Source organism: Glycine max, chromosome 8, assembly GCF_000004515.6.
Source record: "Glycine max cultivar Williams 82 chromosome 8, Glycine_max_v4.0, whole genome shotgun sequence".
Classification (NCBI taxonomy): domain Eukaryota; kingdom Viridiplantae; phylum Streptophyta; class Magnoliopsida; order Fabales; family Fabaceae; genus Glycine; species Glycine max.
In genome coordinates, this window is record NC_038244.2 from 4,131,522 (window position 1) to 4,149,473 (window position 17,952).

At 31.4% G+C, this 17,952-nt stretch overlaps 2 protein-coding genes across 3 annotated transcripts; both read right to left on the minus strand.

The window, feature by feature from the left end:
* Positions 1-4,169: 4,169 nt before the first annotated feature.
* Positions 4,170-5,415, minus strand: LOC100783572 (calcium-binding allergen Ole e 8). 2 transcript variants are annotated; one of them, XM_003530907.5, is made up of 2 exons: positions 4,703-5,415; positions 4,170-4,551 (listed from the first exon to the last, which is right to left on the minus strand). In XM_003530907.5, the coding sequence occupies exon 1, from the start codon at positions 5,314-5,316 to the stop codon at positions 4,774-4,776; it is 543 nt and encodes a 180-aa protein (XP_003530955.1). In that variant the 5' UTR covers positions 5,317-5,415; the 3' UTR covers positions 4,170-4,551; positions 4,703-4,773. The 2 variants fall into 2 exon arrangements, with proteins under 2 accessions (XP_003530955.1, XP_014634193.1); XM_014778707.3 differs by having other exon boundaries at positions 4,170-4,593.
* A 10,033-nt stretch (positions 5,416-15,448) lies between these two features.
* On the minus strand, positions 15,449-16,788 carry LOC100784636 (thaumatin-like protein). The gene has a single exon (XM_003530909.5). The coding sequence runs from the start codon at positions 16,530-16,532 to the stop codon at positions 15,771-15,773; it is 762 nt and encodes a 253-aa protein (XP_003530957.2). The 5' UTR covers positions 16,533-16,788; the 3' UTR covers positions 15,449-15,770.
* Between the last annotated feature and the right edge of the window lie 1,164 nt (positions 16,789-17,952).

Below are 17,952 nucleotides of genomic sequence, written 5' to 3' on the forward strand. Positions count from 1 at the left end.
ATGTTAAATTAATGACTGTGATTATTCATGATTTTTTGATATAAATATCCCATGTTTACTCTCCTCAATTTCCCAACATGATGCTGCCTTGGGCTGGCCTTGATGTGGGTGTTCATAACAGATTCGATTCCGCCTGGACTCACCCTCGGAGACTCGCAGGTTTGCGCCACCGTGGTCGGTGCCGGAACGGCGTCGTAGTGGAGAACCAACGACGCGTTCGAATCGCCATCTGGGTCGGGTTCCTCTTGCGAAATATTGAAGGGTAGTGATTGGGTGTTGATTCCATTCCATTTCATCTTGGGGCGGAGCATACTAGTGCTATTGGGAGATCCATTGCTTTAAGTGGACAGACAATTCACATGTAGTCTATGATTTCCGAGAATTTTAATTTTACGAGAATTAAAAGGAGATAAATAATTTTACAAGAGAATAAAATTAAATTTTGATAATTTATAAAGATAAAAAATATTTCATTCTTTTATATGTTACTCAGTTTCACTTTTAGAGTATAGAAGCAAATTAATCCAAACAAACAACATTTAAAAAGATAGTAGCATCAAACTAAGTGACTAACTTCTTCAATTATGTTTTCATTGTAACTACAGACATAAAATGGAAAGGGTTTTTCAATATCTTTTAGAATTTACAATAGTCTTTTTTTATAATATTCTAAGAATAGCCAAATAGTTACAATACAGCAAAATCAAAGGTAGTGATTTAGTATTTTTTATAGACAGGTACTTTATCTTATAATAAACGGTCTTATTGTTTTAATTTTTGGTGTTTTTAATTTTGAAATGATTTGTTATATTTTTATTTTAATAAAAACACACACACAGTTTATTTATGTTAAAATAAAATTTGACTCATCAAAATTTTATCACGTGAAAAAATTTCTCCCCCTATCATATTTTTGGGTTTTATTTCTGTTGAAGTATTATTAGGTTTGATTTTCCGTAAACCAAACTCAACTTATAGATCTCTCTATTTTGGTTTTCAAACTTTAGGATACTCCTCCTAGGCTTATTAGATTAACTGAAAAGATCGTCACACGCACACTTCTCGAACTTCAGGACACAAAACTCAATAACTGAAAGTTCACACTTGCTTCTATCTAGCATGCCTACACACGCGCCCACACTTACATCTATCTTCCCTCTAATTTAGTCTTCCTAAGAACTTATTACTTTTAGATCTTAACATTTTTTAGTATTTTTTTTTAATAAATTATGATAATTATATTATTTTTAGGTATGTAATTCAAGTAAATAATGTGTTTATTATTTAATTAAAGATAAAATATAATTTTCATCTTCATAAAATAAAAATATTCAAATTTCATTTTTATAAAAAAAATTAATACATTATTTATCCTCATAAAATTAAAATGTATCAAATTTTAGTTTGGGATTTAGTTGAAATAAATCTAAACATATATGAGAATTTTAAGAGTTAAAAATCATTACAAATTATGTAAAAAAAATTAAAATTATGATAATTTTTAACCCTAAAAATTCAATTGTCACACAATTCAATATCAAGCTTGTTCAAGTTGACTTTTTTTTTTCGCCTTAATTTTAAGAATGCATCTTGTCCCTATTTATGGACTGCTTAGGCCAGTCACTTTGCCACCTCTACCAACAAGCTCCCAATTGTCCTTCCCTTGGTTCTAAATCACTCCAAGTCTTTATATTTTAAGTTCCAAAGCTAAATCATCTGGTGACAAACCACCTTGAAATCAAAAAACACACAAAGAACACTCAAAAGTCCTAAGTGAACAAATTAATAAAAATAAGACTAAAATTAATCCTAACTAAAATAGCTATAGGAAACAGAGCGTGATCTGGAGGGTTTTTTTTTTCGGTGAATTGATCTGGAGAGATGGTCCCAAGCATGTTTAACCCTTTTTTTCCTTTTTATATCAAAACTACTTATACTTTTTTTATTTTCTATTCATGTTTCAAAGGATTTATATTCTCAATATTCTTCTTACATTATTTTAACGGCTTATAAGGAGCTGGGCCACAGAGTAAGCAAGCGGAGTGTGGATCGGCTCATTATCCAGAAAATGACTTCTTAAGTTTGGGTTCGTTTGATAGGTGTTTAAATTGAGGGTATTGCTTGGCGCACTTTTATTTTACTGGTACACCTAGCATAACACATGTAATGATCAAGAATTGAACATGTGACTTTTAAATTATTAACATAATGTTTTAACCAATTAAACTAATAGGTCAATTATATTATAAAATAATTAATGTCGCTATATATAATACTAAATTTTTTAATGTATATTTAATGCACATATAAATATACATAATAAAATTTGTGACAATTAATTTTGATCTAATAATTAATTTGTTCACATATATGAATTATAAATGAAACCTATGATTTTTATTATATATATATATATATATATATATATATATATATATTATTAGATCAAAATTAATTGTAATAAGATCAAAAAATACATTAATAGATTTATATTAATAATATATTTTTTTACATATACAAATTTTTATTAAATCTGTGAATTTTATTTATAATTTATATATATAAATTAATTAATTATTAGATCAAAATTAATTGTTATAAAATTTACATGTGTATTAAATATAAATTAGAAATTTTAATATTATATATAATGATATTAATTATTTTATAATATAATTAACTTATTAGTTTAATTAATTAGAAAGTCAGGTTGATAACGTGAAAATCACATATTTAATTTCTATTTAGACAGTTAATTTTAAATTAACTAATCCATATATGACATGCTGATCCCTAATTGATATCATTGGATTTGGGGGTAACATGAGTAGTAATTATTTGGACTATTTTGAGGAATCAGACCTGTCATTCAAGAAAAAAAAAAAAAAGGAAGTAGTTTTCTGTTTTCTGCTTAATTATATTTATGACTGAGAATCCGAGAGAAAGTCGGAAATAGATTAAAAACGAAATATTTTATATTATCATTTATTGAGTTGTTCATTTATAACTATTAATAAAAATAATTACCTCATTTAATATACATATTTATTATTCATAATTTATCTTTTAATTACTTGTAAAAATCACTCACAATCACAGGTAATTATTGTCTAATAGTTTTTTAATATCTCATTATAATTATATCTAACTAAAAAAACAAGAAAGACAAGACATAAGGCATGGAGTGCCTATTTTTCAACTAATATATCATAAAAGGGTTTCTACTTTTTATAACAATTATGATTATGATAATTAATATTTTATTTTATGAGTTTAATTATGCCCGTGTATAGTACAGTGCACCCACATATAATTCTTCTTTTGACACTTTTCCTTTATATATGCAGTCATGTAGTTAAGAATAGGATTAATTGACATCCAAATTACAACTAAATTTTATTCTATTACTTTTGAGTCCAACTTTAAATTAATTAAGACTTTTTTTTCTAATAAATGAGAAGGTTAAGATAAAAAAAATCATTCTATTATTTTATCTCTATGCCCAACTTTTGAAAACGATCACAGTTCTCTTTCAGCAAGTTCTTTCCATTATTTGGAGCCGTATATTCACGGTGATTAATAGTGTTGTTGATTCGTTCTCTATAGTCTTTTAGGTTTAATCCCCTCCTTCTACTTCGCTGCCCTTGTTGGCTAATGCGTCCTGCCGTATTTTGATAGCTACATTCAATTTTAGCACCTCCTCCCCTTGGGTAGGCAGTTCAACAAGTTTAAAATAATGTTCATTGCATATGCCGTATTTTGACTTCAACAAGTAACTTTCATCCACATAATTCAGTCCAAAAAATAAATGTTCATCCACAGAATCTTTCCTTTTGAAAAAAGAATAAAGACAGTTGACCCTCCCACATGTCTACTTACGGAAACCCGTAATTAAGGAAAAAAAGAGCTGCCTACATCTGCCCACGAATACTTTATGCTGTAAAAATAACTATTATATAAAAAAATTATTCTTTGAAATGCATTAACTAAAAGTACAGTATAAATACATGTTTAGATTAAAAATAGAAGAGTTGAAAAATACTTTTATTCTAGAAACAACATTTTATTTGTTATTATACATTTTGCAAAAGATACTTTTTCAAATTTTAATCCAAACCTAACCAACAAAAGTTCCCTTTTTAAAAATAATAAAAAAAGTGATCGTAAGATAATCCCAAACTGAAACATATTCCTTCAACCACGTTGTCTGATATTAAATGTCCTCTGACACATCTTTTTTTTCCATCCACTAGGATGTACCAGTACGGCCATTGAATTGCGCTGCTCGCAATTTCCATGGCCCTGTCAGTATCACCATTTTCCGTTTCTTCTTGTGTTTGTGACACTCTACGTACAGATATTTTCGATTATACAAATAGTACCAGTATCCAATTAAAATTTCATATATCAATTAACGGCGTGATCATTGAACAAGAATAAATCATCACGGCGTGATTCCGAATGCCAGAATTTCTTCTTCAAAGCCGACCATTGAACACGCATAAATCGTCACGGCGTGATTCCGTCAATATAGCCACCAATTAAGCACGACTTGCAACAAATAAACAGAGCAAATTTTGAATTCACGATTGACTGAAACGGCAAGCATAGGAATAGTTTTCATTCGATTTCTAAATATATATAAATATATATATATAAAAAGAGGAAACGAGGAGAAAAGAAATAGCGGATCATAACAGACCTAGATTTATTAGTCAAGAGATTGTGCAGCGAAAGTGCCTAGCCTATCTATAAAATTCAAATCCAAAGGGCCTAATCTGTTTTTTCTTCAGCATTGCTAGCATTTTCGCGATTGTTGCTCATCATCCGCTTGAACTCGGGGAAGTTGACGTTGCCGTCGCCGTCGGAATCCACGGATTTGATCATGTTGTGGCATTCCTCCACGGAGCACTTCATTCCGAGGCGGTTCAGCACCTGGCAGAGCTCCGTGGCGGATATGAGGCCGTTCTTGTCCTGATCGTACAGGTTGAAGGCATCGTGGAGCTCGGTGTCGCCGCCGTCCGCGGTGTCGGAGCGGCAGAAGGCGGCGAACTCCGAGAGGTTAATGAAGCCGTCGTGATCGGTGTCAAGGTCTTCCATGACACGCTGGAGCTCCTCCGGCGGGACGCCGGATCCGAGGGAGCGGAGGACGTTGTCCAACTCCGAGACGGAGATCTTGCCGTCGCCGTTGGCGTCGAAGCGGCTGAAGACTCGCTTCAGCTCCTCCGAGTCTTGCAGGTACACGGAGGATTTGGTAGTCGCGTTAGGGTTGGGAGCAGCGTCGCCGTTCCCCGCTTCGATTGGATTCGTGGCCATTGCTATCGCTTTCAACAGAAGGAAGAACTTAGTTTGTGTTGATTGGTGAAAGAGAGAAGGAAATCAAAATTCGAGAGGTGAATGGAGCGGTACCATTTTGGGCCATTATATGCACTCCCTTGGTTTCGATTAATATCCGCGTGCAAAGTGGACCCACTCTTGTAGTTGACGGAAAAGCTTTAAGTTTTTTAAATAAAAATTTAAACATTTATTTTAAAATATTTTTTTTAGTGACGGATATTTTTAGGACTTCCCTAAAGTGTGTTTAGGGACGTAAGATAATAAGATAAAAATATTTTTTAATAATGATTAAAAATAAAAACATTGAACAAGACGCATTATTTTTTTAGTAAAACATATTTATTACTTTTTTTTACTTAAGCACTATGTATTAACGGACATATAGAAGTTAATTTTTATTTCACAATATTAATATTAGTAAGTGTACAACGACCGACAAGGAATTCAATTTAGTTTTGATTGCTTCCAACGGGGGATTGCCATGCAATTCAAAGGGAAAAGAGAGTGGAATGCACCTCAAAACAAAAACAATAAACATAAGTGGTCTGCCTGCACACATACATTCGCTCTTCTCCACCCCACACCCAATCATATTCCGCAAATTTACACTAATTTCCAATACCCTGTTGAAGTAAGAAAATACATCTAATGCTTTCCTTAAAAAAAGATCGTAAAACACACAACGTTTTTTTTTCAACTCCAAAATATTCTTTTGATCTTTTGGATTAATTATGAAATTAATCATCAATATGAAACTTAATCACATTTAACAAAATTTATCCCTCCTCAATAGTCAATAGTATATCCTTCGGAAATTGAACTCAATTTTCCCACAAATCTTCATATGTGTTAATTAAGTTACACTGATTAGACCAACTACTTATTTAATACCTATAGAAGAAAAAGTAAAAATATTAAACATATAATTGAATCTTTATACATGTTAGAAAATTTTAATTAAGTCTCTATACTAAAAAAAAAAACTTATTAAATTAATTCGTATATGTAAAATTGATCTTTCCCCCGTGTATTTGTCCAGGGCTAACTTACTAAGGTAATTTTCTTTTAAATTTATTTATTTGATTATGTTTGATGAAACTAATTGAAAAATTATATGGAAATTAAAAAGCTAATTTATTAAATTTGTAAGTGTTTAAAATAAAACTGTAAAATGACATAAAATTAATAAAATTATTATTTATTTTTAAAAAAGATAGTTATAAAATATGATAAATATATTAAGGATGATAAGAAAAGAAAATATAAAATGTTGGAGAATATCAATTTTACTATTTTTATCCAAATCTCACCACTTTTTTTTATTAACGTTTACAACTTTGAATATTCACTAAAAAAATCTATAAAATATTTTACATAATATTTTAATTTAATTTTTACAACGATTTTTTTATTATGTCAAAATAGAATATATAATACCTCCTGTTTTTTCTTTTACTTAAAAAAAGAACATGTCTCAAATCCAACCTAATGAATTTTCTTAATGAAAGCATAAAATACTGATTATTTAATTTTAGGAAATTCTCTTTTATTTTCTTTGTTTCAAATCTCAAAACTCAAATATAAAAACTACAAAGTTTTTAACTTAAAAAATAAATTTTAAATTAAAATTATAAAAGTACGAAAAACTTAAACTCAAACTTGATTTTTTTAACTTTTATTTCAAATTAACTTTTTAAATCTAAAAAATAATAATACACTGTTTAAGAGCACAACTTATTATATTATTTATTTCTTAATAATACGTGGCTTCATAGTTATTAAATAATATTTTCATTATTTTTATTTATAATTTTTTAATAATAAAAATGTGCCTCGTAAACATGAAAATAAAGTGTTGTGATACAATGCTGTTAGAGTTATTTCGGAAGTTATTTTGTTTTGTTTTTATTATTTTATTTTATTTTTAAAATCTCCAAATGTATCATTTAATAGGAGGAATTGTTTAAAGAAAGTAAAATCAAACGAGTTATAAATCTAAAAGACAATAATTATTATTTTTATATAATTTTATTTACTCAAAATGTTAATTAGTGTTCTTAAAATATTTTCTGATAGTTTTAAATAAAAAAATTACTTAAAAGTTTTATGATAAATATATTTTTAATTAAACAATTGCATTTTTAATTTTTAAACAAGTACTTGTAAGATTTATTAGTTATTACTATGTCTCTTTTAATTATTAGCATATTTAAACTAGTCATTGTGGAACACTAACTCTTACTTTGTCTTCATTATGATAGATTGTTTTCTTTTTTGTGTGATTTGGTAGACATGGTCGTTTTCTCACCTCTTTTATTTTAGATAATATGTGTGGCATTATCTTTATATAATCGTGACTACAAGAGTTAAACTTGTAATCTTTTATAAATTACTCAAAATTTTCATGACTATTTGGGGCTGGATAGAAAAAGTACCATCCGGGATAAATGGTCTGCGGCAATAAACTGATTTTGTATAGTAACATATGTGCTTATTTATAAAATATTAATGAAATGATATAATCCATTTGCGGGATTTTTTTGTAATGAAATTATGGAGTAATGAAAAGGTTTTTAGAGAAGGATTTTAGTCACTTTAATGATTTTCCTTCTTGTAAAGGTTAGTTTTTTGCTATCGACTAAAACACACTTGGGCTACTTTGGCTATTAAAAAAAATGTAGGTTATATTTCGCAATGTATTCAATTAATTTTTAATTTTTTTATTAGTTAAAAACTTATTTGATTATTTCCGTAAACAATTTTTTTAATAGTTTTTAGTATTTTTGAAATGTACTTGGAATAGTATGCTTAAAATAGTTAGTTTCTAGTTTTTTATATTTTTTATTTTTATCATTAATATATTAATTCATTTTCTTTATTATTTTTTAAAATAAATCATGATTTTATCATTTTTTATCATTTCATATTTTCTAATTATTTTATTAGTTAGTTTTATCAAATACTTATAATTTAATAAATTAATTTTTTAGCTTTGACCTTTCTATCAAATAATTTTTCATCTCCCAATCAACTTTACCAAAATAATCATAATAAATAATATTAATTTTAACGAAAAAATTGTATAGTGTGATTTGGCATAAATTTATATCTACATTCTAAAACAAATTTTACTTTACCAACCAAATGAAATATATAATGTTTTCTTACTTCATTTTTAAAATTTCATAATCAAATATAAATCATTTTTATTAAAATGTGTGTGTGTGTGTGTGTGTGTGTGTGTGTGTGTGTGTGTGTGTGTGTGTGTGTGTGTGTGTGTGTGTGTGTGTGTGTGTGTGTGTGTGATGGACTTATGGGAAGGTGTTGTTGAATCGACAAGAGGAAAACGTAGGGGACAGATAGCCGACGAGGGGACTTGAGGTACTACTTGCTAGTCTCAGACGTGTGACGTGTTTAAGTTTCACAATCTTGTGATGTGTGCAATTACAGTACGTTTCTATTTTTTGTGGTCGAATCTCGTCTCGTATTAAATTATTTATGGGACACGCGGTGTAACAACACGCCTTGAACGCGCTTCTAACTTTAATACGCGAAAAGGAAATATGATAAAAAAACACAAATTTTCTGTTTTAATAAACAAATAAATAAATATTTGACAAGAAGAATGTTTAAAATCTGTTTTTTTTTTTTCTCTGAACTTGACTTGTATTTTGGTCGTGAAGATAGAAAATGAATAAAAAGAAGTAAAATAAAATAGAAAATAAGATTGTTGGGTCAAATAAAAGAGAGTGAAAAATAATAAAACATTTAAATTAAAATAATTTGATCGATAAAAAATAACTCTGGTGTTTTAAGAATGGGATCGATCGATTCGACCGGAATTTAATGATTACACTAGTTTGATTCACTGAAATATCTTTAATATATTAAAATTGGTGAAGCTTAGATTTAATTGGAAGGATTTTTGGTTTAACTGAATCTTTGATAGAATCGAGTGTTTTTTTTAAGTATTATGAACTTTTTTATGTTATTTTTTGTAAATTTATGTTTGTTTTTAAGACATCACATTTATTTGTATTTGAAACTTATTTATAGGCTTGTATTAATATGAATATTAATTTTTATTTGGAATAATAAATATTTTATAATTGTCAAAAAAGTTATTTTATAATAACAACTATTTTAAATTTCGAATATTCAATGATTAAATTATATTGATTACTTAATTATATTATTTTTTAATATACAATATCAGGTTATGATTAGAAAGATTTATTTTCGACCAGATTAATCCACTTTCTCCCCTAATATATATTGGATTACAATCAAATCACGATTCAATTCTTAAAATATTGGCTTCATCTCAATCAATTTAATCGTTATACATGAATTACTTATATTATTTTTTAATATATATTATCAGGTCACAATCAAATCAGTCTTAGATTCTTAAAACATTGGTTTCATCTCAACCAAATCAATCTTTATACATGGACTACCTATGCTCGGATATAATTCCACTTGACTAACTACGATGGTCATAACTAAACCATTAATTAGTCATTGAACATTAACTGAAAACCAACCAAGCACTAAATTATGAAATCACTCGAGCCCCTTTGGTACAAGTATGAGTCTTGCACATAGGAGATACTTAACGTGAACATCTTTCTCAACTATTTTACAAATGAAACATAATAGAGTAACGTTACTGAACTACCAAACACGACATCAATATAAATTAATTGTTACTTTTTTGAAAACTAACTTAAAAGGTAAAAAGACGTTGGCGAAACATCAACATCACCTCCTATTATCGTTGTTATAGGCGATAATTAAGTGTATAATGATTAATTATTAAACTTTTTTTTTGATAAATTAATAATATTATATTTTTTAAGAAAAATGAAAATCAAATAATTTATAATTTTTTCTAGGAAAATAATTTAGGTGAAAATGAAGTATTTCCTATGCCAAACCTCATCACTTAAGGAAAAAAATAAAATCATAAGACTTTTAATTGTTACATGAAATATGAAAAATAGTTGACATTAATTTATATATCATTCATGCATGTGATGATGAAATCTCTTTCACTAACGTTTTTAGTCAAACAAACAAATTATAATTTGTTGATAAAAATAAATAAATACATTTTCATGTCATCAAAATTAAAAACGGCATTGATCGATTTCGTGTTCTTCTGATCGTGTGGATTCCCGAGACCTTGAATTATGGGCATCTCTCGAGTATAGATTCAACCGGAGCGTTCTGCTTCAAATATTCTCAAATGTGATTTTGTAAAAGCTAACGATTCTAAAAATATTGGTGCTGCAGATGAGCTTAGCATGGGTTAGTGGAGAGAAGGAACCTTAGCAGGTCCAGTATGGAGATAGGAAAACAGGTGCTTCAGCAATCACTGCATTTTAACACGATGATATGTGCAATGAGTCATGGTTTTACTTTTCTCTACTCACCAGTCACCAAGTTATGTCATATATTCTTGAAGTTTTTTTTTATTTTTTAAATAGTTTAATTTGAAGCATAAACATAAAATAAGTGAAGCAGTATTCTACATTATTTTGAAATGGAATATTGACAGAGCATCTGTTAATAATCGTTTTACCCATGATTATTTATTTTCATTCGCAATTTCCAGGTTTAGCTCTGGCATGGATTAATTTCCGATGGCATGATCCAGGATACATCCATTCAACACTTATGAGAGAACTTTATGGAATAAATTGAGGTTATTGTTTATTTAGCCATGTTTAGTTGCATTAATAACTGATCTGAAAATGATTTTACACTGAAAAAAGCTTGACTACTCAATGCAATACTAGTGATACATCTAAACAGTAGCAATTTGTATTTGTGCATCAGGTATATCAAAATATCGTGATTAACAGATGATGCTCACTAAATAAGATCACATCATTACATAATCAGTATGTATTATGTAATGTACTGACTAAAACAGCCAGGAGCACGTTCAATTACTAAAGCTATAGCTAATACGTAAATTCATCGTTAAATCCATATAATCGGTGACGACAGGGTCAAGAGACTTAAGCCACTGCACTCCTAAGACGAGGTCAGCTCCACAAAGTGGCAAAACATGGAAATCAACTAGGAATGACTATCCTTGAACATGAACCACAGCGTCGTTACAGAGTTGGTAGCACTCAATCTCGTTGTCGTTGCCGACCATGACCTGTAAGGGTGTAGTGGGCTGAGTGCTGAGGCCCAAAGCCGAAACCAAGCATTCTTGTGGGTGATACCCCATCAATTAAGATCAGCACTTGAGCTAGGGCTTCATTCTCCGCTAACTCGGTTCCCCAATCCGCAATGAAGGTGTCGCTTGACGAAAGATTGTCGTCATCCGCGATCAACAGGAAGAGTTTGGAAGAGCATCTGTGGCCTCGAGAGAACATTGTTGAATCAATTTATTAAGCATGTGCATGACAATTTTAAATGCAGACATAGACTGAAGTACATCTCCAATCATGGATTCTTATATGCTCATAAAACATAACAAATTTATTTAAGCTTTGGAGTCATTGCTATTAGAAAATAAGGTTAGCAAATCAAGCTCCTTAGACCTTGGTTACAGTACCTTCTTGTGGTAGTTGACCACATTGTGAACATGAAACAGGTTAACTTGGTTCCCACGTGCATAATTATGAGAGAACTTGTTCCATGTTTCAAAATGAGCATAAAGCCATTCCTACAAAAGCATGGAATAGACACATTATATCAAAAATTACAGTGCTCTTGTGCATGTTATCATTGGCATAGTTGGCTTCACCTTTGATTAGATAGTTGTCAAACAATGTAAGTAATTATCTAGTCGTCATACTCTTTCCTTCTCAATCCTTTAAACTTTTTATATCTTCTCTTGCCAAAAAAAAAAAAATACAACATAATTTTTTCGTATATGCATCCATATCTGATATCTCAGGACTTTGCTTGTGGTTTTTTACAAAGCAATCATATTGTATGTTTTCTTTCATTGACAGGTGGAGAGCTGAGCCATAGAAGATTTGAGTTTGGTTATTTAAGAGCACATGCTAATAATACTAGGGGAGATTAAATTTAAGAGGTTATTATTTACATGCCTATATTTCATTCTCAATCGCCACCATGGTAAGAGGAAATGGGCAGGGTTAAGTTTATCCAATTTTTCACCCGTTCAATCTGTTTCTGTATTGCTGTCTATTGATAAGGGATTTCTCAGTGGATCTTTTCTACGCACCATTTTTTCTTCTTAAAATTCCCTCACAACGATTGGAAAGAAAAAAAATAAAAAGAAGAAACAAACATCTCATTTAAACATGAAACAAGAAAGAACAATGAAATAAACACAAGGCCAAGTCTAAGGATAGTCTCCAAAACAACTTGTTGCGACAATATTAGGTAGCTTATTATTTTTCTATAAAAAAATAGCTTGATTATTTACATATTAGGTTCAGTCAAACTCTGGCATTAATTGCATCTTAAAGTCTTAGACACTAATGAATGCCTATTATCAGTTGACATTAACCTATTTCCATATGCAAAGATCAACGATTTTCCCTTTCCCAATAAATTTATCATCACTTCACTAGAAGAATGAGCGTTCATGGACAAAATAAAATGTGGGATCACTCCAATAAGATATATAATTAGGGATGGCAAAAAACTTCGTGCCCATGGATATTCGTGGATAAAATCGACAATGAATAGAAGATGAATAGTGCAAATGGATATCCACTACCTGTGGATACGGATTTTTTTTAACTATCCATTAGTTAACAGGGTGGTGGGAACAGAGATTGTAATAGTATCTGCACTTGCTACTTGTACAATTATGAAAATACCTCATATAATATGTCTTAGATAGACTAATTTTATTTGAACCAATATTTTAAGGAGACTAATATTATTTGAATTTATGTTTTGGAGTTATGCAATGGAGTTCTTAGCATTATATGTTTTTCTTTCTTTTGTTAAAATAAAGAATTGAATATCCACGGATAGTTAGATTCATGGATATCCACATATTCGCGGGACAGACACGAACAAATTTTCTAACTCGTGAGGTGGGTGGTAGTTGGACACTACCTGTGTCTGTTGCCATTGCTATCTATAATTATGTGGATCATCCAAGTGTACTGGATCATCCAAGTATAGTGCATCATTCACTCTTCAATGGCAAAAATATCAAATTGGGTCCTTTTTACAAATTTTTTTACCAAAATTGGCTTGTTTTGTAATTATTTACACTATGGGTCTCATTTTTTACTACAACGCGTCTATCCGAGAAGCACGTTTCACGAGAAGCTGACACGTGACATGATGTGACTAGGTGACAGGGGAGGTGGGACAGGGGGAGGAAGTGGTGGCCTGCCAGGCGCGACCACTCTATGGGTCTCTTTTTTTACTACAACGCGCCTATCCGAGGAGTGTGTTTCACGAGAAGCTGACACATGGCATGACGTGACTAGGTGACAGAGGAGGTGGGACAAGAGGAGGAAGTGGTGGCCTGCCAGGCGCGACCACTAGTGGTAGCCTGTCAGGCGCGACCGCTAGTGGTGGCCAACCTGGCACTTCCTTCTTCCCTATAAAACCCCTCGTCCTCCGTTTCATTTGCGCTACAAAATCGTTAAAATAAATTAACATCAACAAATTACTCAAAATAAATTAAATTACTGTCAGAACAAATTACTACTTCGCACACTCATGATGCAAAATAATCAGCATTTATTTTTAACGTCTATGTAAATTTTGGTTATTAAAAAAATATACCAACAACATCAATAATTATGAGCTTAACTAATAATAATAATAATAATGTGGTGGACATAAAAACTACTACAATAAATAATTATTGTCATCAACAAACAAATATAACATATATAAACACAACATAATTATAATCAAAAATTAAATTATTAAGTTACAAAAAATTACTATTTATCACAAAAAAATATAAACAAAATTATTATTTTATTTTATAGTTCGTGCCAATTTGTTTATGCACCTACAAAATATAATCATTATTATCATCAACAAAATAAATATTAAATAATGTTATAATATATCGAAGAAAAAAAATATTTACTAGTGGTCGCGCCTGACAGGCCACCACTTCCTCTCCTTGTCACACCTCCCCTGTCACCTAGTTACGTCATATCACGTGTCAGCTTCTCATGGAACGCGCTCCTCATATAGGGGCGTTGTAATAAAAAAAGAGACCCATAGAGTATATAATTACAAAACAAACTCATTTTAATTAAAAATTTGTAAAAAGGACCCAGTTTGGTATTTTTGCGCTCTTCAATTGCTCTTTTTCTCCTGTACTTTCACAAAATATAAAATATTGTTTAAGCGCGTGTAATAAATGGCATCTGATCTTTTCAATGTGCATAAACAATTAGTAAGGTGTTTGTTTTCATAGTAGCATAAAAGTAATACTACAAAATGTAAAAGCAGACGACCTTTGAGTGGTTGCAAACATAAAAGCAAATACCCACAAAGTGCTGAGTTTTAGCCAAAAGGGAATACACACCATTGGCTATTATGGATCAGTATTGTATTTTCCAGAAGCTCAAATACTGGTTTTCATAATACATTGATAATTTGATATCGAAATTAAGTCCATAGTTTTTGTAGCTAAAATATTAATAAGTGAGAGTGAACCTTTCGTAGAAAACCTTGAACTAGTATGCAATCGAAAGCAAGTGTACACAAAATCATGTGCAGTTAACCATCACTATTTCCCTATCTGGTTATCATCAAAACCTAATGTAGATTGTCCAGTTGTCCAAACCATGATTTCAAAGAATTCATATAGTACATCTACAATGCCACGAGTTCAATAATTAACTATCAAGGCGAGGAAGGCTACACAATAAGAATCAGAAGCTAGATTGAGTCGAAGGTCCAAACAAATAATGATTAGCCGGCGAGAGTTACATCCATAAATTTATTATCATGTGAAGACAATCTTTTCAGGTAAGCGCTTGCAAAATCCATGTATATCGATGTCAAGCTCCGAAAAAATGGACAACACATATGGTTCGCCACCATATGGTTTGTGAAATAGACAAATCATAAGCCAATTAGAGACGAAAAAAGTACACATCAATTACACCGTGGCCCGTGGGGATAGAATAGAATATGGTTCGCCACCATCTACCATAAATTGAGCACATTAGCGCGCCTTAACGAAAAAAGGTAGTAATGGTCATCAAACCGAGTCCAAGACTAAGCTAAACCACCCTTAATATAATACTATATATCTTCCCATTATGCCATCTTGGGTTACATAGATCCAATGTCGTGCAAGAACTAATAAAGTTGAAGAACCATATAATATGAATGGGGACTGGCATATATAGTAGTAGTACCCATCAACATAAAGGAGGTATGACAATAAAATAAGGCTAGCTAAGGTAAGTAGAGAGAGTAGAAAGTGATGGATGGATGAGCTAGCGGCGATGGGGGCAGAAGGTGACCAAATAGTTAGCTTTGGTGCAAGTAGCGATGCTGGTGGGGTCATCATAGGCATAGGAGTAGGCCTTGGGGCATGCGGTCTTGAAGATCTTGGAATAGACGGTGGGCTTGCAGGCCTGTGGGCTTCCATAGGAGCCCGTGCAGCAGTACCTGGGGGAGTTGAAAGCGGAGCAAGCGCTCTTGCAGGCCACCACGCGCTTGTTGTCGCGTGAGCGCACTTGGAGGCCAACGGGGCACATGGTGTTGAGGTCGCTCACGCACCCGGCGTAGCTGCATTTTCCGGATCCCTTGAAGGGGGTGATGGAGATGGGTAGGTTGTACCCGTCCACCAGGCTCACGTCGTAGAAGTCCTGCTCGTTGCCCAGGGTGAACTCCGCCAGGGTCGCCGGTGGGCTTCCGCCGATGCCGTTGCAGAACAGGGACCCGCCGCAGTCCCCGGTGGCGCAGCGCCCCCGGCCGCCGGCGTCGAAGGAACAGCCGTGGCGGCCCCAGAAGCGCCCGGACCATAGAGCGGGGAGCTGGAGGGAGTAGGCCCGGTTTGGGGCGAGCTTGAAGCCTCCGCGGGCCAGAACGGGCTTTCCTGCGCTGGGCTGGATCCCGGGCCACACTGGGTGCTGGCACTTGTTGTAGAAAATCACTGAGGATGATGCTGAAACCTTGAGCACTGTGAGTGTGAGAAAGAAGATGGTGGTGAGAAAGGGTCTGAGACTGAGCAGCATTGAGCCCATCATGGCCATGGTACAACAATGCTATAGGGATGGGTTATTTTATAGACGCAAATGAGGGAGGGGTATGCTATGGGGGTTTAAGCAAACATAAATAAATGCGGGCCCTATACACATACAAACGTTAGGAGACGACAGCTTTTATTAAAGTGTTCAAATCGTCTTCCTCCCACACTTCTGTCAAACCTTCTTTTATTTTACTTTTTTAACCCCACACCCAGAGATAAATGTTTTGAATTCTGATGTAAGAAATGTTATTTTAAATATATTTTTTTATTATTTCAAATTTTAAAATTCTGATTTTTATAAAGTATTCACATACTCCCTCAATAAAAAAATTTATAGTCTTAAAAAATGTATATTAATATAGTATCACTCCCTCCCTGGTCTGTTTAGTAAGGTGAAGATAAATAAATAAGGGAATTAAAATAAAGTGTAAAATTATGAGTCTCGTATTATTTTATTTTATTCATTTTTATCTCTTTTTTTTATAAAGAAAGGTAACAGAATGTCAATAATGGAAAAAGCATTTTGGTTAATGCTGGGGGCCCGAGAAGAAGAGTGAGAGAGAGGGTGTGGGGAAAGAAAGGTTTGTCTTTGTCCGCATCACAGAACAAGAAAAAGAAAAGAAAAGAAATGGATGCAATATGCTACAAATTTCACATGACGAGAGAATCGCTCTGCCGCTCCGCACTAGCCTGCTCTGAGCCTGCACTCTGCACAAACGACCCGACCCATTCTAAAAGGCCACATTTCTTTTTCACTTAAATATTAGACTAATTTAATTTTCATCTCCCATTTTTTAAAATTTATTATTTTAATTTTTTTAATTTTTAATGGTAATATTTTGTTTTTTAAATTTGTAATTTTAATTTTTCTGATAAATTGTTAATTAATAATTATCTTTTAAAAATAATTGTAATTATTAAATATATTAAATTAATTATAAATTAAATAAAAATTATAAAAAAATTTAATAAAAGAATATTAATCTCAGTATGATATTATTGTGGGTAGAGTCATGTGTGAGTAAAAGTAAAACAATTTGTGGAGAAGATAAAGAATATAATATTGTGAAATTTTTGAATTAATAATTTTTTATTCAATTTTTTAATAATTAATTATTTTATAATTAATTTAATAACTCAATTAAACATAATTATTTATTAATAATATATTAAGAGAATTAAATATTAATTTATAAGATTAAGGGATGAAATGTTATAAGTAAAATTCAGGATATCAAAATCATAAATTTAAAAAATTAGAGGAATCAAAATTATAATTTAATCTATTTTTTAAATAAATAGAAATATTTAATAAATTTTAATTAGTATTCTTTTGATACTGGTTATAGGATAATATTTTTTTCACCCTGAACATCATGGTATTGCTCCCACGTTCTCTAACAGAGAGACGATAATGGCGTTGT

Coding starts and splice junctions, on each gene's coding strand:
- LOC100783572 (XM_003530907.5), bottom strand. CDS start 5,316: ATGGCCACGAATCCAATCGAAGCGGGGAACGGCGACGCTGCTCCCAAC.
- LOC100784636 (XM_003530909.5), bottom strand. CDS start 16,532: ATGGCCATGATGGGCTCAATGCTGCTCAGTCTCAGACCCTTTCTCACC.